The 17,807-nt window shown below is 41.5% G+C and overlaps 1 protein-coding gene across 1 annotated transcript in view; it reads left to right on the plus strand.

The window, feature by feature from the left end:
• Positions 1–4,960: 4,960 nt before the first annotated feature.
• rims3 (regulating synaptic membrane exocytosis 3) overlaps positions 4,961–17,807 on the plus strand; it is a 37,331-nt gene continuing 24,484 nt past the window's right edge. The window contains exons 1-2 of the mRNA XM_027023356.2: positions 4,961–5,238; positions 11,163–11,467. Of these exons, the coding sequence (XP_026879157.1) occupies positions 11,203–11,467 (265 nt within the window). The 5' untranslated portion in view covers positions 4,961–5,238; positions 11,163–11,202. The remainder of the gene's footprint in view (positions 5,239–11,162; positions 11,468–17,807) is intronic.

The raw sequence follows: 17,807 nt of genomic DNA on the forward strand, positions 1-17,807 counted from the left end.
TAGCCTCGCTTCAGGTGCGCTACTCGGAGTTTAAACTCAGGTAATTTGGAATGTACTGTGCACCCATCCACAAATCACCCCCTACCCAATCCCCCAGCTATTTGACATTTAACCAGTTTTTTGGTTTCCTACAAAAAAGGTACTTGTGACATTCCATGTTAGGAAGAGTACTCTGGCTTATCCGTGAGCCTCCAGGTGTCACCAGCAGTTTTGGAAGGATCTGAAGGGCACTACAAATCCATTGACAGCATTCTGTGACAAACGCTTAGCGTCACCTCAGAAGAACGGAAATGAGATCTCATATGGGACAAAATTAGTTGCAGCTGTCACAGCCATCTTGGCAGTAATCTGACGGTGAAGGTTCTATTCTGCATTGCCTTCAAGGTCAGATCTGTGCTGCTGGCTCTTAGGAGAGCAGGTGTGGCCGTGAGCTACTGTGCAATGCTCCGGAGATGGCAGTCATGCTTAAAGGGTAGTTGCACCGCCCCGGTCTCTATTATGCTACACAGTATGGTTAAAGGGGTGCTGTCCTCCCAATTGAGAAGAGTGCGTGTCTACCACCAGACTATAATCTCACTGTCTTGCCAGTTTAAGCCCAGGTTTCTAAATTGGCATTGGGCGTAAAGGTTTCTGTTGGATCCCAGTGTTCAGACGTGACACTCATGCAGGTGCAGTGCAGATTCCACGGATTTCTCTTTCACATCTCCTCTCACTATCTTCATCTGTTGGCCTGCAGGCTGCCTGCACTTGGCACTGATTGATTGTGGGTGGGCATTATTTTACAATTCACGTCAGCCAAATTTCCAAGGAGATAAAGGGGGTAAAAGGGTAGTTTCATTGACCTTCTCTAAGAAGAACTTTTTTTTTTTTTTTTTTTTGGTCAAAATCAAACAGCATCGTCATTGGAATATTAACACTGCTCGACTAAAGCAGAACCCAACACGTTTTGATTTCTTACCCGTATCGACAAAGTCACTGGCCACCAACTTGCATTTTAGGTAAAACAGCTTTAAAAATGACTAACACTTTTTTTCCATTTCTTTATTTCGCACCTTATCAGAGATCAATAGTCTGTCGAGTCACTGCTGTCATTTGGTAAGCTAAATGTGTGCAATAGTAATAAAGGTAATTTATCAAGTTTGAAAACGAACACAAGGAAATGCTTTATCGCTTTAATGTCTTAACGTTCCGTGCTGAACAATGGAGTCCTCGCCATTGCGTTGCGTAGTTTTGAGACTGTGGCCCAGACAGCATGCAGCCATCTATCGATACAAATACCAGCACTGTTGCTGTTACCAGAGCACACTGCTAGCACATTGCCAGCAATCCATTGTTTAGTTGCATGAACATGAGTTTGCAGATCAGGTGAAGGTCACCCTTGAGCTTCTTGTCCAGACGCGCACAATGGCAATAAAGTTGTGTTGTTGTAACCACTAACCAATCAGTCAAGAATATGCCCAAATGTGAATGGCATTTGGTGTCAAAGGGTAATGAACTTTGCTTTTAGAGGCAGAATCCCCTTGAGAAAGAAAGCCAAAACAAAAAAAACCCCAGCCACAGTTAAAGTTTGAACACACTCCTGTCCTCTGTTTGTCTCTGTATTCTGTAGCGATCACTCTCTGCAGTTAGACTATCATTAATGTCAGCAACAGTTTGTTGTCATTGTTTTTTTTGGTTTTTGGGTTTGTTTGTTTTTTTGCCTCTGTGCTTTCACTTTATCGTCGCCGTGCTGCTGCCTTTGCCTTGGGCTAAACAGCTTACATAGCACTTGTACATGTGTCTGATGTTCATGTCTGGTGACTCTCAACAGACAAAATAAGCCACAACTTTATTTTCTTTAGCCTGATGTGGCTAATTGTTTCATATTTTTCAAGATCTTGTGTCTTATTTAAATAAAGTTAGCAGAATCAAAATATTGTCTCCTTATGCTTATTCAAAGCAGGTTCTTCCTAGTATTAGTTATTTCTATTTAGAGTGTTTCTGGCATACAGCAAAATGTTTTTGATACTGGGGTTTATGTATTTACAATGACATATCAGGTGTATTTTGAATGTTTTACCTTTTATTAATATCAATAATAAAAAGGTTATTTAGTTTTAGGCCGAAGTACTTGAGTAAATTTGGTAATTCTGGACACTGAGGGAGAGTTTCAAGTAAAGTACAATAATGATTTTAGTTTATACTGTGTTTGATTCAAACATCACCAAAGAATTTAAAATTGTATCCCACTAAACTAGAAAATTGATAAAGGAATATTCCCTATAAAAAAAAAAAATAGAGAAAAAAACTATTTAGGATAGTTAGGCATAATTGGATTTCCGTGCTGGATCCTTTGATAAATCTATCTACCATTATAGTGCTACTGTGTAGCTGTAGTAGCGTAATGTATGCAGCAGGCGGCGGTAAAATATCAATTCTAGACGGGAGCATGAGACGCACGTACATGTCACATGATCTAAAGGGCTGCGTGTTAGACCGTCAGCAGCAGTCAAGAGGAGTCCACTGTTGACTATTGGTCGTATTCTAGTCCTTGATGGTGTTTTTCGGGAGGAAAAATCTGTATCACTGTTTTAGGTGGGGTTTTTTTTTCTGCTTAAGGGGATATTTAATGAAGCTAAACCTTGGTCAGTGTGCTCCATTTGTGCCACTGTTGCATAACTGATGATGGATGGGGAATAAGATCTTTTTTTTTTTTTTTTTTTTTTTTTTTTTAGCAGAATAATTGCAAAAATACTGGCAGTAGTCTAACAAAATTGGCACCTGTGAAATGTGCAAACTAATGTTGCAAGACTTCACCTCTCATTTCAGCCTGCAGATTTCAGCTTACTTCTCGCCCCCCATGACGTAATGACGATTTTTTTTTTTTTTTAAGAATTTTTGCTGAATGCAAGGTGTTTTTGATCAGTGAAAAAAATGGTTGGAAAAAACTTGCTGCACAAATTAGCCTGTTCCACAAAAGCAAAACTGTTTGGTTCTGTATGGTTGCGGTCAAAGCAATCAGTTAAATATTGAAGAAAGAATCTGGTGTCATCATTCTTTTCAGTGATATTTAGTATGAACTACAATTAATTGGCTTCTTGAGCCTGTAGTTTTGCTCCATAAATTTGTGGATTCGTGCTCTGTTTTAATAACAAATTTTCACATGGATGTGTTATGAAACAACATACCACGTCAGGATATCTTGTGGGAAAAATAGCTTGGTTTTTTACCACCAGAGCCCAGAAGACCTGCATAAGCTCCCTTTTCCTGCAGACACTAAGAGCCAGGAGCACTGCAGACCACGAGCTGATGGTCTGCAGATGCATTAGACCAATCTCTAACTCCTGAAACTCCACACTACTAATACACTGCAAGATCAAAACATCCAGACAGCAAAGCAGATGCCCTTATTACTGTCTGGAGAGCAGAGGAAAATGATCACTGTTTCCTGACTAATCTAATTTCCCCTCTCTTGGGATTTTGGGATCCAGGCACTAGGTATGCTGGTCAAGACTCACTAAAGGCCACATAGCAATGTCAAATGAATCACATTCTGCTTATAGTCCATTCAATGTTAATCCATTCAGTGTTAATGTACTTCAAACATATTCAGACTATTAAGACAGGGTACAAGATGTTTTAGGTTGTCATCAGGTCTTTTCTCATCTATTTAAGTTAAGAGTGTATTTTTCCACAGGGTTTTGGTTTTATTTTGGTGCTGATGTTGATGACTGTGTAAAGTTGTTTACGATTGCCCTTAATGCACTGCACATGACACATGGGCAGCTAAACTTTCAGTACTGATGCAACTACTTTATACCATTACAATGGTAAACCAGTTACATATAAAGCCCAGTCTTATAAGAAGTTTCACTCTCAATGGGAAATTCTAGGTCTGGGCTCAGTCTGTGTCCTGAGAAACAGCAGTATGAATTATACCTGTTTGTGCGTGTGTGTGTGTGTGTGTGTGTGTGTGTGTGTGTGTGTGTGTGTTTTAAGTATAAAAAAAAAAAACACTGGTACATTTAGTTCTGTTCTTTTCATCCTGCTTAATACAATTCTATCAGAAAAGAGCAATACATTAAGCTTATGGTGCCATATATGCAACTTAATATCACCTGATGCAGAAACCAGTTTCTATTCAGTAATGGTTTCAGGGGACACTGTTCTGGTTCAGGTGCTGCAGTTACATGAATACAGAAGAGCTTATTCACTTATTCTTCCATAGATGGAGGAGAGTTAGTCGTCACAAACCAGAACCCTTCTCCATGGGGAAAATCTCAGGCTCATTCCCGGCTCATCCCTTCACGTCCTGCAGCAGCAGGAAGCGCAAGCAAGCTACTGTCCTTGGTTTAAAGCCCCGAGGAAGGTTTTAGACCTCAAGCCCCTCTAATCCAATAGAAGTCATTTTCCAGGTGTCTTTCCCTGCCTGGTCATGTTGCCCTGGATCTCCAAATCCATAAAGCTCTACAGCTGTGCATGCATTCTTAACAGTCACAACTCCCTCTTATCGGCACTGGAGGTCTGAACCAGGCTATTTGGAGGGCGGTCTTTCAGGTGTTATGATTGCAGAGGTACTTGTTTAGGTATTTAGGCAACTATTATAAATTTAACTGAATAAGAGGAATGAATAAGAGGTTAATTCTATTAAATACAGTCTGAGGTGTGGTGTGGTTGCGATTATGTTTTGAAGCTCACATTATCATTGTGTCATTGTGATAAATCAACAGCACCATGGCTGTAAACAATAAAGTAAGAAAGTTTCTTAACAAAATTAATTTTTTAGAATGTGGTTCTAAAATTCTCTTCTAAAGGCTTCACACTGAATACCCTGACCGATTTTCTTCTGAACTACACCAAGTATCAGTTCTCCGAAAATATGGTTCAGTGCCTGTTGATTGGAATTAATTTAAGAATCCTAATCGCCTCTTCTTGTTATCCTTCGCGCATCATTTTGCATCGGGGGACTAAGTGGGTCAGGTGTGTAACCATGGAGATGGGTTAGCTGTCGGAGGTTGGCTCTGCGCTCCGCGGCGCGTTGAAAATGCGCTACGGCCGCTTCTGAGTTCACTAGCTCCATCGCTTGCAGTCGCTCCGTTGCCCTCCGTTCGTGGATGCAGCTCAGCAATTCCCTGTCACACGAAATTATCAAACGAAAACAAAGCCCAAATAATGTCATTCATAACGACACGACAGACGCCAAAAATAATTTGACAACTTTCGAAAATTTCGTTTCTGAGATTCACCCTGCTTTTAGCGGTGAGTATGCTCTTCTTTGCATGCACTGATGAGATTTCTGTACGCGAATCATTGTCGCGGCTTCACGGCAGAGTATGGGCTGCCAAAGAAGCCCCATTATTCGTCTCACAGACTTGGTTGTTTATTTTAATTTTGTCACTCTGCACTTATCGTGCATTGTCTGTAAAATGAAGCAGGGTGTAAACTATAAAAATGTTATGCATTGTGTTTTACTGAGGGATTTAAAATACTGGAAAAAAAACCTCTTGCTCGATCCCAGTTGGTTCATAGGATACTGAGAGATGCTACAATGTACAGTGGCCTGCTTATACCGGTGTCATGTCGGACACCTGGCCGTGTTCGGAAATTCGGTGTTTTTCCACAGATACTTGCTGCGTCTAATTTAATTTGTCCCTGTTCTCCTGAGGTTTGCTTGTTGTAGGCTTCAAGAGGCTTATTGTTTCGTGCTGATCGGTAATTTAGGATATGCATATTATGCAGTCTAACTTAGTCCTCGACCACTGGTCTAATTTACCTGTTATATTTGACCTGGCCATTGACGATTCAAACATTTGCGCGATCAGTTTCTTAAGATCTTTTCCCTTTAAATATAGTGTTCTTTATTATAGGTTGGCTGGCACTGTAATGGACAAGTTTTGTACATTTTTGTATGTAAAAGAATGAAAAACAAATGATGTATTTTCTTTCATGACCAAAGAAAAGCACGAGGGCTCGACTGTCATCGTTCATAAAAGGTTTGAGTATCTAATTTGTACAACTGCCTCGTAATATCTCTCTCTCTCTCTCTCTCTCTCTCTCTCTCTCTCTCTCTCTCTCTCTCTCTCTCTCTCTCTCTGCTGTTTAACTATTCAGGGGAGAGGCTAATTTAGACTATTGATTTCTCTGAATTTATTGTCTATTTTTGTACCGTTAGGACTAATGTTGGACTCCTGCAGAAACTATTTAGTTTGGAGTGGGTTTTTTGCTGCAGTCCTGTAGAAGTTATAGTGTAATGGCCAGTGATAGTGAGTAATCTTGAACTGTGGCTCGTTACTATGTGTTGTGTATGACTTTCCTTTATATTATACTAAAATGATCATAACAGCACTGTAGATTGTTGTCAGTGTCTACACTTTTTACATGCTGAAGTGAATGCTTACCTCAAGCAAAGGCTTGTGCATGAGTAAATATCAAAACATCCTTTATCCTTCATTGCAACACTCCTAAATATTCCAAATATTCCTACTGTAGAACATCCTGCTCAATTAAGCACAGTTCCCAATTACCCCAGAAAGCTACAGAAGTATTTGTTAATCATATATTTTCCCAGAAAGCATCTAAAGTCCATGTACTCCAAGTACTAAATAATGTATGTGTTCTGAAAATCACAGGTATGAAAGTCTGCTAAGAACTGAGAGGCTTAGGCAAGTTTTGATGTTTTCAATCACCATGGTACCCGAGACAACATCAGAGAGCCATCTCATCTAGATTGCTTCTCTGCCCAGCCACTGGGGCAGCTTGTACCTTCAGGCAATCACTGTTAGCAAATGTAATTAATTTAAAAACCACTTGTGAAGTGAGTCAAGATGGTCATGTCATTCCAACCCATGACCTGACACTGCTACAAGCGCAGTATAACCAGCATTTATTCAGGCGTATTACCAAACCACTTAAATAGGGCTTATGTTACCTGTGTCTCTCCTCCCTCTCCCACAACACTCCTTTAAACTAGTCCAGGTCCCTCCCCTTAATTAGTCTAAGATGCAGCTAAGTTCGTTGAGTTAGGGGAGGTGGGATGCATAATGAGTGGACAAGTCTGATTGGGCCATTGCGGAGGCCCTCTGGTGAGGCGACAGGCAGCTTCACTCCTCCTCCCGTAACATACTGGACCCTCCTTTTCTGATCACAGATTTCTAAGGTGGATTCTGTCTCTGGCTCATCTGCTCATGTCCATTTGGATTATTCTATTGTCAAGGAATTCTGACTTTTGTCTGTTTGTGTGAAATTCTTTTCCTCTTTTTGTATATTACCCTCTTTATTTATGCTACTCTGCTGCTCTTGCTTTCTCACTTCTCTTATAGATTTTCTATCAGCACAGAGCCAAATATTGTGCGTGTTACTTTATTTAACTATGTCCACTAGGAGTGGTGACAATAAGAGAACCATTACAAATAATGACAAATAATAATGATAACTATGTCAATAATAAAAACAAACCAGTAAGACCTTAACAAGATAGTAAGCCTTTGTTAAAATGACTCCCTGTGTCAACCTGTATATTGGAGTTTCAACTGTTCCCTCATCCCCCAGAGTTTAAAATCCACTGAAGTGCATTCAATCCCAGTGTACTGGGCCTCCCTGCTCCAAATGAATCACTCTTCTTCACTGAGTGGTGCTGGAACATTGTTGTGCACCTTTGAAATGAAAATCAAATGAGTAACACATGTTGGTGTTTTATCATAGTAATGAGTTTGGCTTGGCTCCGTGAGCGTGTAGTCTGAACAGCTGTAAGTGGAAGTGAGAGGGAGATCAAAGGGCCCAGTCCAGTGTCCCCTGTTACCTTGCTCTTCGAACTGCTAAATATGGAGAGCCATGCGCTCAGGACCCTGTCGCAGCCTGGCCAGACATGCTCTGCTCCCAGCCATGGAAGACCACTTTGGACATTGGGTCAAGTGGCCTCTGATGAAGTTCAATTCAATTAAATACAATTCAGCCTAATTTATAAAGTGCTTTTAGCAGCAGACCATCATAAAGCTGTGTCACAGAAATCCAGGCCTAGATCAATAAATAAGCAAGCCAAAGGGCGACAATGGAGAGTAAAAAACTCCCTGGTGGCATTAAGAAACCATGAGAGGAGCCTGGCTCAGAAGGTGAACCCATTAATCTCGGGCTACACTGCTGCTATATTGCAATAACAGTACCAAGGCAGCAGAGGCTGGGTGTGCCTGCTCTTAAATCAGCATACCACAAGAGGCATCTTCTATCATAGGTAACTAAACCAAATACGAAGCTTTCAAAACCCATGGCAGTCCTCTCTAGACCAGATCTGCCAGACCTCATGCTCCCCTTGAGAGGAACCCAAATAGGGTCAAGGTGAAGGGGTCATCGTTAGTCACTGCATGAAACAGGCCTGGGCCTTTCATCACTGGCCTGTTAACCTACTTCCCCTCACAGGCATCACTTGGGTCTTCTCTGGCTGTGTGCTCCCCTCGGCCTTCACTTAATGGTTGCAGAGATAAAATGAATAAAATAGCTTCTTCAGAATGAATATCACAGAAATGCCACCTTTGATTGTTATGAGCCATGTTCCCAGTTTACATCTAGCTGACGCTTTTATCCAAAGCAACTTACAATTATGAGTGAGTACAAGTTGCAGGTTAAGGGCCTTGCTCAGGGGCCCAACAGTGGCAACTTGGAAATTGTGGGGCTTGAACCAGCAACTTTCCAATTATAAGTCAGGTACTTTAACCACTGAGGCAAGAGAACAATAACTGGACCACACCACAGTCCATTTAATTGTCCTCTGTTGTAAAGATGAAATGGTGTCATGACTTACTAACAACACTCACAAATTATAATCTAATCAAACCATAATTACTGTGTTTGTGCCATTGTTAATTTATGGTAATACATATGTTCGTTTCAAGTTAATAATGGTTTAATGCTATTGTTGAAAGGTTTTTTTTTACAGCAAAGATAAAGATGTTTGAAGGTTTGATAATGTTTTAGTTACACAGTTATTATTCAGAAAGGCACTCCTGAAATCTGATGCTGTAGTTTATAAAAAAAAAACAATCAGTTTTATTAGAATGAGGTTCTGTGAAATGACTGAACAGGTGACACTGCAGTGTTTCCATTCAGAATTGCCTCTCTGTGCCTCTGTGTCAGCTGGCCTGAGTGCAAGCCCTGCTCCCTGTGAAGGACGTTCACCAGCACTCTCACAAACTGACACACAAACCAGTACTGAACCAAAACCCTCCCAAGCAAACTCTATGGTAACATAATTGTCATGGCAATGTGAAGGGGAACTATATCAGATTTCCTGTTCAGTTTTGCACACTGCCTTTGATTCCATAAACACACACACACACACACACACACACACACACACACACACAATTATGTAAAGTGAGAGCTGAGTGGTTGCAAACACCAGGTATGGACACTCAGCTCACAACGTCTCAGCTGTTCTGTGTCATTGCAAGAGTAATGCAAAAATGTCTCACACACACCATTAACATACCTGTTGTTGACCATTTGACTGTTTGGTGTGTTGAGTACAAATAAGACCAAAGTGACACCAGGTTCCATTGTTTGAACATGAAGAAGAAATGTGCTGCTTCTCTGTCACAGTCTTAATTATACTGATGAATTGCACCCAAGACCAAGGACAACTGCGTTTATTATTGGCACACACTCTGAGCTACCCCAGCACTATCAGTGTTTTGCTTTGTGAATGCTGACAGCGGAATTGTAGACATACTTTGCCCTGTGTTAATAGCTGGGGCTGGATGACAGAGAGCCATACGGAAGAGGCCGAACAAAATAAAGGCAATATGGAGAGCTGGGCCTGTGGGCGAGGCGGGAGGGAAGAGATAAACAAGAAATGAGAGAAATATAGAAGGATCAGGGAAAAAGAAAAGAAAGAAAAAGAGTGAAAGAGAGCAAGGGAGTAAGATGTGCGTTTGAGGCAGCTCATTAGCCAGTGCGAACACACTCAGCTCCTGCTGCGTGTGACATCTCCTTCATTCCTCTCAGTTCTTCCCTACCCTGTCCCCCCCCTCCCCGTCTCTCCTGTTAGTCATAGAATTATTCCCTACACCTCTCGCTCTGCTTTCCTCTCCCTGTTCCCTTAGAGTCCTTTTTTCCCCACTCTTCTTTTGTCTCTCTTCCCCCTCATTTCTTGTTGACAGTGGAGAGTGTTCTCCAAGGGTAGTAGGAGCTTCCCTAACGCAGAAGGAAGCGCACAAAGTCATTTTAGAGCTGAAATAAAATAAATAAAACTCACCGTTATCTCTTTTTTTTCTCCTTTCTCTCAGCTCTTTTGCTCCCTTGCTGTCTCTCTCTCTCTCTCAATGTATCATTTTATCTCATTCATCTTTTAAAATGGAGAACCTCATGATTATTTCTGCACCTTTTGCTCTTTAAGCCATTTACTCATCATTATTAGTTGAACCTGAGACATGTGAGTAATTTAAGGGTTATATTTTTAGAACTACCTTTAAAGATGTCATTTTCTCAGGAAAACACCAAAGGAGAGAATGCTGGAGCTTTTACTTAATAGCCATGACCTCTGCTCATCCTCATGGCATCACATTTGAGGGGCTTCCAGTTTGTCTCCACACATGTAACAGCCCTCAACACCCAGCACATGAAACCCAAGTGTTTTACCTCTGCATAAAAGGGCTTTACATGTTATTGTAGAGATGGACAGAAACAGAATAAAAGAGAAAGGAGCCTGGGTAAGAAAGAGCGACAGTACTCAGTGTTAATGCACGAGTGTTCACCACAGGGTTTCAATATTTAATGCAAACTTGGGTGTGGATTTTAATCTTGGCATTAGAATACAGCAATTAGAGTAGAAGAATATGAACATATTTAGTGTTCATAAATCAAAAAGGACGGTTCTTTTATAAGGAATTTTAAAAGGACTTCATTTCGTTAAGGGTTATTCTTGAAGACTTGGGAAGTTTGTTAAGCGCAATGTCTGTCTGTCACTGTGTGTATGTGTGTGTGTGTGTGTGTGTGTGTGTGTGTGTGTGTGTGTGTGTGTGTCGTTTTGGGGGGTACAATTTCCTTTCATAGTTCATCCAGTGAAATGTTCTATTTCACGTAATGCTCTACATCCCAGTTCTTTTAACATTTAATGAGATATCTCTCCATGGTCCATACTGAAGATGGTAGTTGGGTCAGCATGTAACCCCCCTCCGCTCCTCTCCTGGCAGCCCCTGTCCAACCCCCCTGCTGAGAGGGCCGTGCGGGACCATGATGCTCAGCGGCTCAGTGGAGGTGTCCGGCCCCAGCGGGGGGATGAGTGTGGCGGCTGCCCGCAATGTGGTGCGCAGTTCCAGCATCAGCGGCACCATGTACAACCTGGAGAAAGGTCCCAGCGGCACGGTCCCTGACATGTCTGCTGCCACGGCTGGCTTGACCGGAAACAAGAAGCGCCGCTCCAGTCTCGGAGCCAAGATGGTGGCCATTGTGGGTCTATCGCAGTGGAGTAAGAGCACCTTGCAGCTCAACCAGCCAGGTAATGGACTCACCTGTGTTTCTATTACTAATTCCATCTCAGTTTGATGTCCTAGCTTGGTTTCCTAATCAGGTATAGTAGTTACTGTGGTTTGATTGGTATTAAAGCAATATCTTAGTAAAAAAAAAATAAAAAAATTTTTAATTCAGAGTTGTGAAATACTCACTTTTTCCCTAAATCAGCAAAGTCATGTTTATGTTTATGTACACATTTATGATTGGTGTCCAGATTTTTCTTCTTTGGTTTTGTACTGAATTGATGAGGCTAATGTGCCTAACAACAAAGGGAAGCGTGTGCCCAGAAATAAGCATTTTTCAAACTGGATGCTGAAATCATCACACACACACAAACCTCAAACTACATGGAGAAAATGGACAAGAATACTGGCAAAAATCTAGTTTTAATATAGCTGATACTACAGTTTTTAGCCTTGCAATGTATGTTTATCAATAATTATAGAAAACAGTATGTCATGCAGTGTGGAAAACGTAAGCAAGCAAGTAAGCAAGCTCCCTTGAGATTACTTAACATCTGAATCAGATTTTGGGCAAGATATGTAATGATTTTAGCATGCAGTTTATCCGGTGCTAATCGTTGTAAATTAATTTCCCTCACATGTGAGCTATATAGTAGGTCAAGTGGAAAAAAGAAGCAACATTTTGACACCACACATGCTTCGGCTGATCAACAACATTTAAGGTAAAAGGAAAGTTGTACCAAGAAGATTTCTTGCAAAACCATTCATTTAATCCTTGGATTGGCATTTTAACGATTCATGCAGTTTTCTCTGGTCCTTTTCTGTCTCTGCTACTCTCCTTTTGCTGAGTTTCTAGCTGTGTCTGTTGTCATCATTCGTGCGGTGCTCGACCGCGCGCTGTTCCGCACTGTTGTCTTTTTTCCATCAGCGCTGTTGCGTCTGCAGGTCAGTGTGACTCTGACATTCTCCTGCTTCTACCTCGTTATCTCCCCCATTCTCGCATTTCCTCCCACCCTCACAGAATCGCTTTCTCTCTCTCTCTCTTCTTATGCTCTATCCTCCTTCCCATAGTCCTTTTCAAGTTTATTTTCAGAGATGTTCGAGGGCACTTTTTCTTTGGGTTTATTTTCAGATGTGCCATGAGGCTGTAGTGTGCAGAGCTGACCATTCAGCATTGCAGCAGTGGTCTCCCACAATGCTTTGTGGTGAGTGCAGACTCATCATAGGCTAGCCATTCAGCTCTTTAGTAGCAACTCAAGCGCAAGAAGTGAGGGTAAGTGAGGGTTTTTTTAAACCATAATTCAGTGCATCTGCTCATATCTTTAATCAGGTTAGCCATGATTTGATGGCACCAGAGGGTGTTCATGTGTAGCATGTTATGCTACTCTCTGGACCTGCCCAGCACAACTGAGCTACATCAGGCGTGAGTGTTGTGCAGCAGTAAATCAGCATTAACCCAGGCTTCTCCTCGGCACAGAATTCCACTTTTTGGTATTGGGCAGTGTAAAAGAGAAGATTATGTACTGCGTGTGTGTTTCACCTGAATTGAACACTATTGGTTGAAGGGAGGTGGGATTGTTGTTCTGGTTTTACTTCTCCTCTGTGGTCATACCAGCAAGGATACCATCAGGACTCCTGCAATATAAAACTCTTCATCATGTAAAACTCTTCAACATCACCAACAGCATCACATTCAGATGCTAACAGTGACACCTGAGTAGAGTGTTACCCCCTGGATTATTAGTTAGAATGAATGAGAGATACAGAAAGAGAATCAGCTGAGACAATTAAGGAAAGAGAGAGAGAGAGAGAGAGAGAAAGAGAGAGAGAGTGATAGTCTTTCAGGTGCCAGGAGTGTTAAATTTAGTCTTCAACAAATACATTTGTTTTTAAATCTCAGTTCACAAGTCCTTACATGTCTTCAGGAACCCTCGAATACAGGGTTTAAATAAAGGAGTATGAAGAGAGAACTCATGCATGAATGAATCGCAGTGCAGATCTGCAATAATCAGTATTGAGATGCCAGTTGTTAAGAGGTTTTGGAATGAGTGCAAACAAACCTCATTAGGATGGACATTGTTCAGTGAGTGTATTGTAAAGGTCTTGCCAGCTACTCAACTCTGCACCCCACCTTCAGCAGTGCGGAGCTTGACCATATGGGAGATGGTGAAATTAATGTGAAGATTAGGTTAGCACAGAGTCTTTTGTTTTTACTTAAGGGATAATAAACAAAAGGCCTGAAATAATATTCATTTTTGTGCACAATATTCCACAAACTGTTCATTTTATTTAAAGGTCTCATGGCTGTCTGTCACCCTCTGCCTGACACCAGACCCTGCTAAGGAACCTAGCAGTAACACTGTGTCTGTTGTCTAACTCTTTCTTTCTTCCAAATTGAAACTTAAATAGCTTTATTTGCCATCAATTATAATTAACAACTGTTGTGAAAATATATATTTCTCTCTCTCTCTCTCTCGCTCTCTCTCTTTCTGTCAGTCTGTCCCAGTGTTTATACCCTGTGTCTGCTTGGGGATGGCTGACCTTTTCAGACTGCTCTCATCTTCATAGCCCCCCATCCCAAATCCCCATGGGCTGGCGTGGGTTGAGGGTTGACTGGATCGGGGCAGGTGGCAGTGCCGTGTGAGATTGATGCACCAGTCCAGATCCTTTCTGCACATTTCCTACTCCTTTGCTTTGTGGTGGCATGAGTCCACATGTGCTACACATCGACTTCAGGCTGGCCTGTGGAGAGGGAGATCAGTGCAGATCCCACAACTGAGCATACAACACTGCAGCCAGTTCGGCATTGAGAAGAATCTATAGAACCTGAGCATTAAAAGGAGGGAGGAACTAAGAGATGGGCATAGACCAGTGTTTCCTTCCTGGTGGATCCTTGAGTTGTCCTGCACTGCACAGCTGAGCGTTTTTTCTCTCTCCAAATGTACCTGCTTCAGCTCATCAACTAAATAACAAGCTCTTTATGACACTAAAATGGGAGAGTCAGAGTAGGGTGAACAATAAACAGTACAGTGAAGAGGTATAGTATGACTGGGACCAGAAACCACCGGAATAGAAGAAAAGACACTGAATGTGGAGCAGCGAGGTGAAATGTGGTGTTGCTAGAGAAAGAAAAAAAACAGAAATAGCAACAACAGTTGGAGTTAAAGAGAGAGGCTTACCTCATCTTTCTGGGTCAGTACCAGGCCCATATGGATGCGTGACACTTCCATGCTGGAGCGTGACACCTCCTCACTCTGGCGGCCCCCTTTGGCATCCAAGCGTATGTGTGCTAGCCACCTCCATCTCCATGACGACGGCAGGGCCAGGGCACGTGGCTCCACCAACCCCTTGGCCCTGACACGCACACTTGTCAGAAGGAGGTCGTCGATGTTCTCACTGCGGGGTGCCCTGGCTAATGGAGAGGATCTTCTAAATATAGATGTTCAAAGAGCAGTAGAGATTGAGAGAGAGAGGGAGAGGGGGACAGAAAGAGAGGGAGGGATAGAGAGAGAGGGAGAAAGAGAGAGAACGAGGTAACTGAGGAGGGATCACTACCAAAATTTAGAATCTGCTTTGTACCCTTTCTTCTCTGCAGGCCTGTTGCTGACTTCAGGTATTAAAGGCTTTGGGTCTGGTCCTGTTTGGGGTGGTTGAGATGATGGGTTTTTTGGATTTAAAAGTGAACCTGTGAGGAGTGCCCTATGGTCCTGTAAAAACCCCACAATAAGTATTTTGTACAAATTCATAAGATATTGGCTGTGTTTCTCTGTATAGCTGTAAATCTAATATTCTCTCCAACTGCAGATTTACAGAGAAATATTAACTGAAAGCTTATGAAAACACAATCAAATAATACAGACCAAAATTTCTCACAAATGTCTAGTTTTAATAAATGAAGTAGTTTTTGTGTATCTTAATATTTATCTGGCTCTCCACAACCTTTAACAACAGCAACACTTTTCATGTGTCTCCTTTCTACTGCTGTCTCTCTGTCTCTCTCTCTGTCTCTCTGTCTTGCTCTCTCTATCTCTCTCATATAACTTTACTGAATCTTATATCCATAGCTGATCACTTTGTAAGTATTGCACAGCACGGTTAAACAGGGATGACAGGAATAACACATGATGATCCTAGATCACTTTCATGCACATGGATCACTATACTGAGACTATAGTCATAGATATGGATCACTATACTGAGACTACGGTGGATCACTATACTGAGACTACAGTCATAGACATGGATCACTATACTGAGACTACAGACATAGACATGGATAAGTATACTGAGACTACAGTCATAGACATGGATCACTGTACTGAGACTATAGTCATCACAGACATGGATAAGTATACTGAGACTACAGTCATAGACATGGATCACTATACTGAGACTTTAGTCATCATAGACATGGATGACTGTACTGAGACACATTGCATATTGCATTGCACAAAAAGCATGAACAATCCAGTATTATACATTTTATTGCTTTTTCTCTATAACTGGTGCAGAGGCTATTTTGAAGGCAGTCTCTCTTCATTCTGTTTTTAAAAAGAGCCTGCTGTTCTGTTTTGCCTGGATTCACTCACTATGGTCAAGGTGTGTCATTGCACACCAGATGAAAATGCCAATCAGAATATTGATCAGAAAGGTCAGAGCAGGTGTCACTCTATCTCAGCATTTCAGATCACACTCCTAGTCACTGACAGATGTTTCAATTCAGAGCCAAGCTAGTGGGAGAGAATCCACATTCACAATTATAACACTGATGATAACACTGAGTTGTGTTTGAAAGTGTTAACCAGATAACCAGATTTCTTTACAGAAAACAAACATCTATCTTTATAGATAGCAAACACCCAAACCCAGTGGAACTTGTTCATTCTCAGCAGGCTGTAGTTGTGTGTTTCATATCTAGAGCTGTGTTATTGTGCATGTTTCATATATAGAGTTGTGTTATTGTGTAAAGCTAATGTATGGAGCTGTATGTTTTGGCATGGTTTATGTATAGAGCTGTGATATTGTCTATGTGTCATGTATAGAACTCTGTGATTTTGTGTGGTCCATGCGCAGAGCTGTGTGTTTGTGTACAGTCCATGCGTAGAGCTGTGTGTTTGTGTACGGTCCTTGCGTAGAGCTGTGTGTTTGTGTATGCTCCATACACAGAGCTGTGTGTTTGTGTACGGTCCATGCACAGAGCTGTGTGTTTGTGTACGGTCCAAGCACAGAGCTGTGTGTTTGTGTAGCCAAGCCTCCCTCTCACTGGGTGTGAGTTTACACTCAGTGCTGAATGCAGAAGACGCTCCTTCAGGCAAAGGCAGAGAGCAGCTTCTGGCCTTTCAGCTGTTCGAACTTGTGTAAGAGCATGTGAGGTGAAAGTGTTAGCTCTGAGAGTGAATCTGTAAACACATGTGTACTGAAGAAAATGTGCTTCAGAGCTTCCTAATTATCTACTTATCCGATGACCATATCTGAGTCAAATATGGTGAGATGGAAAGAAAAGCAAAGAATTTGAGATATGGACTTGATGCATTGATAGAGTTTTTATTACTGGATTTAACATGGAAACTGATGAAGAGTGAAGACCCTGAGTTTACAGTGCAGGCTTCATTTGAGGGCATATACGTCTATAATCGGTAAACCATGAAGCAAAAAGAATATTTTTTTTATGCAGTTCTTTCAGTTTTGTGTACAAAAGCTAATTGGATATGTAGCTGCCAAATAGTTTATTGACTAACTGTGTTGTTGTAGCAGCATTTGTTTATTCATGAAAGAGCCAAGCAAAGCCTGAGTTGATTCTAGATGTGGCTTTTGTGTCTGGGGTCTCTTAGTGGTGACTCTAAACATTAGGTCTGGAGAACTGTTGCTGGCCAACATTAGGCTGAATATAGAGTACATTAAAACAATATGTGTGTCAGAATCCACTCACTGGTGCATTAAGAAAAAGAAATTAAGTAAATTTAGCAATAACAAAAGACCTGGATGACCACCGAAGAACACATTAGTGCATGGGAATACTTCTCATCACAAAGTAAAACTTCAGAACACATCATGAAGCAAAATGCAAAACTCTGGTAAGCTTAACAGAAAGAATAGCTTACAGCTTGCAAAAAGTGCATGAGGAGCATGAAGAGTTGTGGAGAAATGTTATATGGACAGATGAGATTAACCTTTACCAGATTAACAGATAACAGAAAGCATCAGGGCAATAAAACAAGAGGGCCTTCGTCCATAGCAATCCATCTCATCCAAAGCTCATGGTATGGGTATGCATGGCTGCTACTGGAACTGGATCGCTTGCCTTCACCGATGATGTGACTGTCAGTGGCAGGATCGAGTCTGAAGTGTTAATTGTTAATTACA

This window comes from Electrophorus electricus, chromosome 8 (genome assembly GCF_013358815.1).
Source record: "Electrophorus electricus isolate fEleEle1 chromosome 8, fEleEle1.pri, whole genome shotgun sequence".
Lineage (NCBI taxonomy): Eukaryota > Metazoa > Chordata > Actinopteri > Gymnotiformes > Gymnotidae > Electrophorus > Electrophorus electricus.